This window comes from Ptychodera flava, chromosome 20 (assembly GCF_041260155.1).
Source record: "Ptychodera flava strain L36383 chromosome 20, AS_Pfla_20210202, whole genome shotgun sequence".
Lineage (NCBI taxonomy): Eukaryota > Metazoa > Hemichordata > Enteropneusta > Ptychoderidae > Ptychodera > Ptychodera flava.
The window spans coordinates 31,926,112-31,937,027 of record NC_091947.1 but is presented as its reverse complement, the minus strand read 5'-3'; the positions used below and the strand labels follow the sequence as shown (position 1 = coordinate 31,937,027).

The 10,916-nt window shown below is 37.2% G+C and overlaps 1 protein-coding gene across 1 annotated transcript in view; it reads left to right on the top strand.

The window, feature by feature from the left end:
- The window catches only part of LOC139120663 (neuronal acetylcholine receptor subunit alpha-9-like), a 36,204-nt gene that overhangs the window by 17,660 nt on the left and 7,628 nt on the right, over positions 1-10,916 (top strand). The window contains exon 2 of the mRNA XM_070685188.1: positions 10,609-10,754. Coding sequence (XP_070541289.1) covers positions 10,609-10,754 — 146 coding nt within the window. The remainder of the gene's footprint in view (positions 1-10,608; positions 10,755-10,916) is intronic.

Sequence of the window (10,916 nt, the reverse complement as noted above, 5' to 3'; positions counted from 1 at the left end):
GAATTCCTGAAGGAGAGATCTCGTAATTGAGAGTGAAAGGAAGGCCACCATATCTGGGATCATGTGATCCAGTTTTTATCAGTAGAGGCATCTGAATTCATCATGTCGTTCATTTGCATTAAGACTGTCTGTTAGCATCACTTGAATACGTATATTTCATAAGTTTTAATTTACTACATGGGTGAGCGCGAAATGTCAGGGATCTCGCTTGGAGAATTCTAATGACAACGGTCGCAGCAGTATCAGATAGTCGACAGCTTAGGGGAGAAAAGCTGTAACTCTAGAATATTAACATGGAAACGCTTTCTATCTTACGCCACAGACTGATAACGTTCAGTTTCTGAGAGTGAGTTATTTGCTCCATCAAAGAGTCAAATAACAGATTCGTGGAATGGATGGCGTTGAGAATGTTTCATTTTTTCTCACGCATTTTTCGTTCATCGTAAAATAACAGAAATGCAAATGTGTGCATGGTCACTGATCAGAAAACACAAAGCATTTGATGTGATTCGCTAATATTTCTCATCAATCCTTACTCTAGCAAATCATTTCACTAAGAGATGAATATTCAAGGTTGATGACAACATTCGGACCATTGCTAATGATATAGCGTTGGAGCCCAAAATTTCTTTCGTAATCGGGATTACAAGTATATATGTAATGACACAAAAGAAATATGTGGAGTTTTTGAAAACGGCGGCGATTTTGAAAATGGTAGTGTTGCTGCGAGAGCATTGCTTCTGCTGTGTCAAAGATTGATTATGAATCTCAATCGTGAAGAAATTCGTCAAATTTTAATGACCTTCTACATAATGGAACTTTTCGTAAAAAACTTTATGAACCAGAGAAGCACAAGAGTTGAGAAACTTGAAAATTGTTTCAAAGTGTCTTTCGTAATATGTCTTCGATTTTTAGAATACCATCGGATCACTGTCCTAAGGACAAGGTATCGCCTCACATCGAATGACCGGACAATTATAAATATTGGAAAGCTAATTGGAAGTGACTTTTTTAACTTAAGGGAAGTTGTATTTGAGGATTGGATTATGTTTATGGGTTTGTATGAACAGCCCTCACTGGCACGCATCTACGCATTCGTGAGGAAGGGTTGTTTTGCATGTTTGTATTAACTTTACTCCGAAGACAGTAATATCGTTGTGGGAACTAATTTTCGTAGTCATTTTCCAAGCGTCAACACTTTGACCCTTGAAAGCACGTACTTCGTAGTGACATCAAATCACTTACGATTTACGGACTGTTTTACGATTTGCGGACTGTTTTATTAATTTGATATGTTTTGCTCCCACAAGTCATGACCCCTTTACACGCTTATCAATTTTCATACCTGCGTCACGACCGTCATTGATCAATGCCGAGTGGTTTTAATTCCATGAAAGACTTGCGTTGCAATTGAAAAAAGTTTGTAGTGAAGTCAAGAGTCCGATTGTGAACTAAGGTTTGTACGGTGGCCCCTACACGCCACGGAACTCTACTACTTTTGAATATAAACTCTAATTTTTCTTGACAATATCTTTAATATTTGCAAGAGATTTTATTTTTCCACCGCAAACTTTTAATTTTGTACGGGCAACTTTATCTTAACATTATCTTAACTTTAACTTCTCGAAAGTAGTTTTAGTTTTAAGCATAAACAAAATATGTTTCTCAAAAGTATTTTTTATTTTGTAAAACAAAAGTAAAATTTTTTCAAGATAACAGACTCCCCTACACGTCATGGAAATTTATTACTTTTGAACATAAACTCATATTTCTTGACAATATATTTAATATTGTAAGAAATTTTATTTCTCCACAGCAAACTTTTATTTCTGAACGGGGAAACTTTATTTTGGGGTAAACTGTTTTTAAAAGCTTTTAACAAAAAAACTTTAACTTTTAAAAAATAACTTTAACTTTGAACAAAATATTTGTTTCTCAAAAACCTTTTTTATTTCGAAAAGAAGTAAAAATTGTTCACAGCAAGAGTTGAAGATTTTTGCTGAGCGCGAACTGAGTTACTTAAATGACATAACCTTATGTTTTTAGAGCAGAAAACTTAAATTCTTAAAGAAAAGTTTTATTTTTCAAGAGTAAAATTAATTTCTTTATGGAAAAAATATTTTCTCAGAGCAGCAAATTGAAATATAGTGAATAAAACTTTTTTCTCAATGGAGAGAAATTATTTTCTGAAGACAACAAAACTAATTCCTTCAAGATATATTCTCTACATATGAGTGTGGTTTAAGAATTTGGTAAAACTGAACTGAGAAAGAACGAAAAAGGGATGAAAAAGTCAAACTTACTTTTCTTCAGAGCGAAATTTATTTCTGAGAGGAGAAATATTTCATGTGAGGGCGCAATTACCTATAATGCATAGCAAACTCTTTCTAGCGAGAGTAAACATATTTTTGGGAAGAGTAAAACATTTTTCCGACGAGCAAAACTATTTTAACGGCGGCGGAAGTTAAAGTATCCCACCATGCAACACCCAAGTTTGATGACCCAGAGTCTCCGAGTTGGTAGCCGGTATCAGACAGTTCGTGTTCGTGTCGGCTACATGGACGATCTGCTCTCCGAGACAACCATGACTGACTTCATCGGCGATACGGGCACGCCAGCCCGGCCCTACCCTGCCTGCGTACGATGCTGTGTGTTGGGGCCGTATAACGCCGGGAACTCACAACATCGTACACAGGGCTACGGGCACGCGGGTCAGTTGCCACTTGTCTGAGTCCCCGAAGAACGGTTTTATGTTTGAGTGATTCGTCCTGACGGCAGACGGTGTGCGACGGGACCGCATTGGGTTCTTCATTAGCTCTGCATGGCATAGCCCTGCGTACAGGTCTGTGTGTTCCCGGCGTTATACGCCGGGAACACAGAGACCTGTACGAGCAGGGCTATGCATGGCAGGGCTGTGTGTTACCGGCGTTAGTACAGTCTCCCACCACATAACACTGGTAACACACAGCCAATGTGTGTGATATTCATCTTTTCTAAGAGGAGAAGCCAGATTCGTAATTTATAGAAACTGAAACTGAACCGAGCCCGCCAGATTTGACCACAGTCGCGGACTGGTTTTGACTTTCACGTGTGGTTTGCGGGGTCAAAAACGTGAAAGTCAACCAGCCCGTAAAAGGCATATCCCGTCCGAAAACACCACAGCTGTGGACCACGCTCGACTGTGGTCATATCTGGCAGGCCAGGTTCAGTTTCAGTCGAAGACTCTATCAATTACGAATCTGGCTTATAGAAAAGATGACTATCACACAACATAACATTAACAACACAGCAAACTGATGAAGGAATAGCTCTGCATGGCAGGCTGTGTGTTACCGGCGTTATGTGGTGGGAGGCCGTATAACGCCGGTAACACACAGCCCATGCAGAGCTAATGAAGGAACCCAATGCGTCCATCCCGTCGCAAAACGTCTGCAGTCAGGACGAATCACTCAAACACAAAACCGTTCTTCGGGGACTCAGATAAGTGGCAACTGTTGAACTGACTCATTTCCGTGCCCGTGCTCATAGCCCTGCGTACGATGCTGTGTGTTCCCGGCGTATATATACGGCCCCAACACACAGCATCGTACGCAGGCAGTGTAGGGCCGGGCTAGCTGCAGTACAGTACGGCAAACCGTCGACCCAAATACCCAGGTAAAAGCTCGAGGTACTGTACTGCAGCTAGGGCCGGGCTAGCGTGCCTGTATCGCCGATGAAGTCAGTCATGGTTGTCTCGGAGACTCTGGGTCATCAAACTTGGGTGTTGCATGGTGGGATACTTTAACTTCCGCCGCCGTTAAAATAAAGTTTTGCTCGTCGGAAAAATGTTTTACTCTTCTCCCCAAAATATGTTTACTCTCGCTAGAAAGAGTTTACTATGCATTATAGGTAATTGCGCCCTCACATGAAATATTTCTCCTCTCAGAAATAAATTTCGCTCTGAAGAAAAGTAAGTTTGACTTTTTCATCCTTCCTTTTTCGTTCTTTCTCAGTTCAGTTTTACCAAATTCTTAAACCACACTCATATGTAGAAAATATGTCTTGAAAGAATTAGTTTTGTTGTCTTCAGAAAATAATTTCTCGCCATTGAGAAAAAAGTTTTATTCTCTGTATTTCAATTTGCTGCTCTGAGAAAATATTTTTTCCATAAAGAAATTAATTTTACTCTTGGAAAAATAAAACTTTTCTTTAAGAATTTAAGTTTTCTGCTCTAAAGACATAAGGTTATGTCATTTAAGTAACTCAGTTCGCGCTTAGCAAAAATCTTCAACTCTTGCTGTGAACAATTTTTACTTCTTTTCGAAAAAAAGCTTTTGAGAAACAATATTTTGTTCAAAGTTAAAGTTATTTTTTAAAAGTTAAAGTTTTTTTGTTAAAAGTTTTTAAAAACAGTTTACCCCAAAATAAAGTTTCCCCGTTCAGAAATAAAAGTTTGCTGTGGGAAATAAAGTTTCTTACAAATATTAAATATATTGTCAAGAAATATGAGTTTATGTTCAAAAGTAATAAATTTCCATGACGTGTAGGGGAGTTTGTTATCTTGAATTTTTACTTTTGTTTTACAAAATAAAAAATACTTTTGAGAAACATATTTTGTTTATGGTTAAAACTAAAAATACTTTCGAGAAGTTAAAGTTAAGATAATGTTAAGATAAAGTTGCCCGTACAAAATTAAAAGTTTGCGGTCGAGAAATAAAATCTCTTGCAAATATTAAAGATATTGTCAAGAAAAATTAGAGTTTATATTCAAAAGTAGTAGAGTTCCGTGGCGTGTAGGGGCCACCGTGGTTTGCCTTTCTTAGGAGCTAAACTATACGTAGTTTTGACCTGCCGTGATGAACAGGAACGATGCAACTGGGGAGAGAGAGAGAGAGAGAGAGAGAGAGAGAGAGAGAGAGAGAGAGAGAGAGAGAGAGAGAGAGAGAAATTGAATGAAATTCATGTTGTGTCAACAGACGAAATACATATTTCAACTGCTAACTCCAATCAGATATGTTGTGAAACAAGGTTATAGTGAGGTGAAGGTTAATTTCACAAAGGCGAGTGGGTTGAATGTTACTAGCCTTCCTAAGACGTTTATGAAAATTATTAAATGCATCCTATTTCTAGTCGGTTAAGCGTCAGACTTGATTTTTTTATTCCAGATCATCTTTTATTGATATGGTATGTGTAAACAAGTAAAATGTAATAATAAAAGGAAAAACAAAAGCTGGCATTTATTTTTCCAGTTTGATTTTAAATTTGGTCTCTCTACTGCCGTTGTCATTAATTGCTACTCAACGACGTAGATAAATCCGGCAGATCAAAATCTTCGCCTCGTTCAGTCGTCTAGGGTTCCGGCATTGAAAGAGTCATGCTTATACACTTAATGCTATGACCTTGGAACTCAAGGTTGGAAGTTTAAGCTAATAGGTTACAAGTACACCTTTAGCCTGAATATTTTGCTGTAGTTCAATGTTGTTATCTCATACGATGATCTCTGCCGGCGTCTCTGAGGAAAACTATGAATTATATTAAATCATGCTACCATGCGCCATTCTGATTGGACGAGAGCTCATTCCACCGATGCTAAAATACTGTTTTAGCACTGATAGCGGTGGTAAAACGGGCCCCTGACCCGCATTTTCGATCGAAAATTGCCCAGTCGGTGCATTTGAACCTACCGATCTAAACTTAATCCGAAACAGTCCGCTTTGTTTCAAAGACCGAAGTCCGAATTTCGATACACAGATAAAAGTATGGGTCTGTAACTCACCTCTTGGTGGTTTTTTCATCTCTATAGAACTATACTAGTACTTTCTAAATGTGTCCGAAACATCAGAAGTAGGGCCAGCACGGGCGACAAAATTTAATTGACGAAGGAGTATACATTTTTTTCTACCATAAACGGAAGAGAAACAGTCCTCCATTGTCCCTTTTTACGACATCAACCTAATATTAACCAACTACCTGATTTGAAATAGCCTCAGAGTTAATTCAAATATAATAGGCAATGATAATGAGTTTTCGATAAGAACCGACAAAATCGCACCTCAGAACGTAGAAGCTACTTTCTATGTGTGGTTTCTTCCTTGACTAAGTTCATGATTGCCAATTAAGTTACTGAAATAATCAGAGAATTAAAAGCACCGACAAAATCCACTAAATCATCAGTCACGTACCTCCTTAGATCCTATTTGACTCTATATCCGTCCCATGGGCCTAGCTCACGACAACTTCATTATAAGTGATTTCCGCATTACCAGTACGTGGTCTATGTGATCCCCATGGGACATTAGAAATCTTACACGTGCATGCATTTTAATCACGTAGTATTGGCGGGACACATCGGAGTGGACAAGTATCATGTCAGAACTATCCAGAACGTGTACATGTGATGCTGATAACCATCTGTTGTGTTTCAAAAAAAGGATGTTTCAGGACCCACGAGTTCATGTATTTTATTTTAATTTGTGTCTGGATACTTTTACAGTTGTTCGACATGATACGTCATACTTCTAATTAATTCTGTTAGAAGAGTTTGTCAAGAGGAATATTCCGTTATAATTTTCATTTTCCTTTTCGATACATTTATTGGTCATTGTTAGAAACATGTGGAATTTGGAAGAACCTTGCATGGATTGTCTCTTTATTGCTTTTTTTTCCGTGGTTCACTTCTATATCATATGCTGTAAGTTTTGTAAGCATTTTTTACTGTAAGTTTCGTAGCCCCGAAGAATATTACTTACTTGTAACTTAAACATGTAAAGTAAATCGGTCGCTCATTAAAACTGTAAGTAAGTAAGTATATGTATAAAATATGAAGACGTCAACATAGAAAATAAAATTGCTCGATGACAAAGCAGAGCATGAACATCAATTCATGACTGCTTCAAGTATTTAGAAATAAGATTTGTTAGTTTCATTTATAGTAAATATATATATATATATATATATATATATATATATATATATATATATATATATATATATATATATATATATATAGCAATTTGAAGTATAGAAACTGGCAACCATTGGAGGAATACTGTACATTGGAGGAATCTTATTGAATCTTTGATCTATAAATTATCTATCGATCTATTTATTTATTTCTCTGTTTAATATAAGTTAGTCAATGTGACACACCTAATATGTCATATGGTATATACTAATCTGTATATATTTATATATATATATATATATATATATATATATATATATATATATATATATATAATGTTTACATACATAGGTATGTACTTTCGCACCATACCACGTACATGTTCATCATATATGCAAATTAAGTGGTTTGTCAAAACGCCTAACGGTACAGCTGCTCCTTGACGTTGTCAATATTTCAACAAAGTTTAATATCATTAGGAGCAGGTGCTTTTAAAATCTTTTAATATCAGAAATTTCTGATGGTGATATTACAAGTAATTAATCCAATTATAGCCAAACAACCTGATCATGAACGAATCTGATTATAAATCTCCTATTACCAAGAGGCTTGACATTTTCCGAAAAGGCATTTACTTTTGATTAAATTTTCTACAAAGAGACAAATTGCATGTAGCATTTTTAGCAGATCAAGTCCATAGGCAAAAACGAGTTGGATTCATACTATCAGTGAGTTGGCTGGTAAAAAGAGAGAGAGAGAGAGAGAGAGAGAGGAGAGAGAGAGAGAGAGAGAGAGAGAGAGAGAGAGAGAGAGAGAGAGAGAGAGAGAGAGAGAGAGAGAGAGAGAGAGAGAGAGAGAGGAGGGGAGAGGGAGAGTGAGAGAGAGAAGAGAGAGAGAGAGAGAGAGAGAGAGAGAGAGAGAGAGAGAGAGAGGAGAGACTGAGAGAGGAAGAGAGCAACAGAGACAGATATAGACAGAGATGATTTGGAACTTGTATCAGTTGAGGTCAAAGCGGTCATCATGGCAATCGTCAGCCAATGACGTCAGAAAGAACGTTATTACATGAAATGAGTAAGTAATGCGCACTTCAACATTTTCCCTGATTAGATTGCAAAAGGTGTCTACTTCTTAGTTTTCACGCGGAAACCTTTATTTCAATGTTTTCATGGCATGATTGTTTTGGTTAATAATGCAACATGTTTCTTAAGGGAACAAGAGTCCTAAGCTTTTGTTGACATTGTCTATCTTTTTGTTCAGGAAAACAAGTACACGTGCTTTTCCCCTTCCTTACATCCTGTGAAATACACAGTGTCAGCTTTGAAAACAGTAAGAATTGTATACAATATGCAATTGTAGACAAAAGAATTATAGTCCAGAATACAACGCTGGATCTGACAAACATACAGGCATTGTTGACATGTTGACACTTTGCATTTCGATATGACTGTGAAAGCAGTACAAGAAACTCCATTTTACAGGCAGAACGGTAATTCTGCATGTACAAGTTACAGCTGACGAACCTTTTACAAGACATGCCCTTGATCAATTGCTTGCTTGATTGATTGATCGATTGTTTATTTATTTATTTGTTTATTTACTTATCTATCTAACTCTTTATCCATCTATCTATCTGTTTACCTCTTTATCTATTTAACGTCTACTATAAATTAGATTGCAGAACAAATGTAAAACCTATAACATATATAAAACATGAACACGCAGACTTTGACATTCAGAAATCAAGAAACTACTGACTCAAGTCATTACAATATAAAGCAAAAAATAACAGCAAGTATGAATTAGGTAAATCTCTCAGAACAATTATCTACCATGTAAAATATATTAAGATATACCGAGTAAACGAATTTAAAACAACTAGGTCTTAGAACTTATGCGAATTCAAACCACGTCGACGTGATTTCGCATAACGCTGATAAGACGCTGATAAATATCGAACTTTATCGGCCAAGGTCAGTGTTCTGTGATAAGACTACACTCAACGCAGAGTTTAAATTAAGTTTGTGACGCAGCGAGTGAGTCCTGGCGGCGTCACGTGACCTCCATTCTGGCAATGTAAAATCGTTCAACGAACTCTGTGCAGTTGTACCCTTCGATATCAGCTGTGATGTCAGTCGTGTCATGCCACCGTGTCAGACTGTAATCTTTCCGACAAAACCTATCATGAGAATTTTTCAATCTGCCGTGACCTTTTGATTCACTACCACCGTTTAAGTGATCTACTTCCATTAGCGATATTTCAAAATTGTTGGCCTTAGAGAATATCATCCTACTGTCGGGTTTTTTCTCAGAATCTCTTCCGTTTCCGCCGATTAAACATCCACTCGAATCGTTGAGTGGAGCATTGACGGTATTTCATGGACGATTTGATAGTGTTGAGCTTTCTTCTGCTCCTGAACGAGATGAAAAGGATGTAAAACTTTGTACAGAGAAAGAAAACACGCTTTTACTTGTGAAAATAATGACGAAATTATGTAAATTCTTTCAAACGTTTGATTTGGAAATTCATAGAAGGACCTTCACAATGTCAGAGGCCACCACGTCCTCAATATAACGTATTATGTGACCGTGTGAAGAAATAATGGTATATAATACAGTTACCGGTAAGTATGGAAAGGAGAATGTTACATTGTAAAAAGCGGTTCAAGTGATCTTGTTGAAAGTTTTGATGTTCCATTCATTACGGATCGATTGGATTTCACAGTCACGCTATTTAAACATAATTACCTTGTATCAACATGGGATAAGTGATTGCCGAATTCAATCGACAGAACACGAACATTTCAACTTGTACTTCGGCTGAAAGTGAACGCGCGGCCCTTCAAAGACCTAAATTGCGGCATCTTTTCACAATATATTCATGATGTTCATTTCAAAGTTAGATTTAATCAAATATTGTACTCCCCGGGAGATGTATAACGATTATTGCACTTTTACCGGGAATGTATGGAGAAATCACTTTTAAGTTTCCAAGCAAGAAACGTAGTAGTGGGATAACAGCTGTATGTAACTATATAACATATAAATTTGGATATTATTGTGATTTGTTTGCATAAAACAAGCCAAACAATTTTGTAGACTGGCCCTACAATTACATTTATTTTAACTATCGCGATGTTTAGAAAGCTGGTGTGTAACTGAGTGTAGAAACATCAACACAGACGCAACTTCTGTGTTACACAGTGTGGAGTACGGGTAAAATTTAACGATTATGCAAAATGTAACTGCTGTTCATAACACTATGTACAGGGACTCTTCGTCTGTTGGCTAGAATATGCCATAATTACCACGAAGAGTGTCGGTGTGCCTCCAATTGTTGGTAAAATTAAAACGAGACATCCATTATTTGGCTTTCCCGTTCATCCCGTACGTTCGTTTGTGTCCCTTTGCGATTATGTCTGAAGAGAGGGGAGGGGGGTTTGTCGGAACTGCGCTCAAAGGTCGTGTGGGACCCGTACGACCAATGTAAACACTGTGTCAAAGATACGTTGGCGATTGATGAAAGGTGAACATGTTGGCCATAATATACATCCGTAATATTTAAATGTTGCAGCTATGTTGACACGATGCATCTAAATATCGTGCACGAAATACATCATTGTAAACAAGAAAGTCGCACAGGGCTGCGCAGTTCCGACGACCATCTCCCTTTAATGTCCCAATCGGTCATCATCGATCCATCATCGGTCCATCTCTCTTTTTTCTAGTTGCCTTCGGAAACTCTTCTCATAAACGTCTATACGATGAACTGTTCGTGAAGAGAGGCTACAATCGCCTTATCAGACCAGTGTATGATGAATCTACGACAACATTGGTAGAGATGCAGTTTTTCCTCTCACAAGTCCTAGATATGGTTAGTATTAACAATTTTGTTATAAAAACATTTTACCAGCTTATTTTGCCTGTGTAACCTTTTTAATTGAATTTTGTTAAGGAAACTGAATGCATTTATGACTAGAAATATCTGAAAACCGACCCTTTTGCTAATGACTAAATCACTCAAAGAAATTATTTA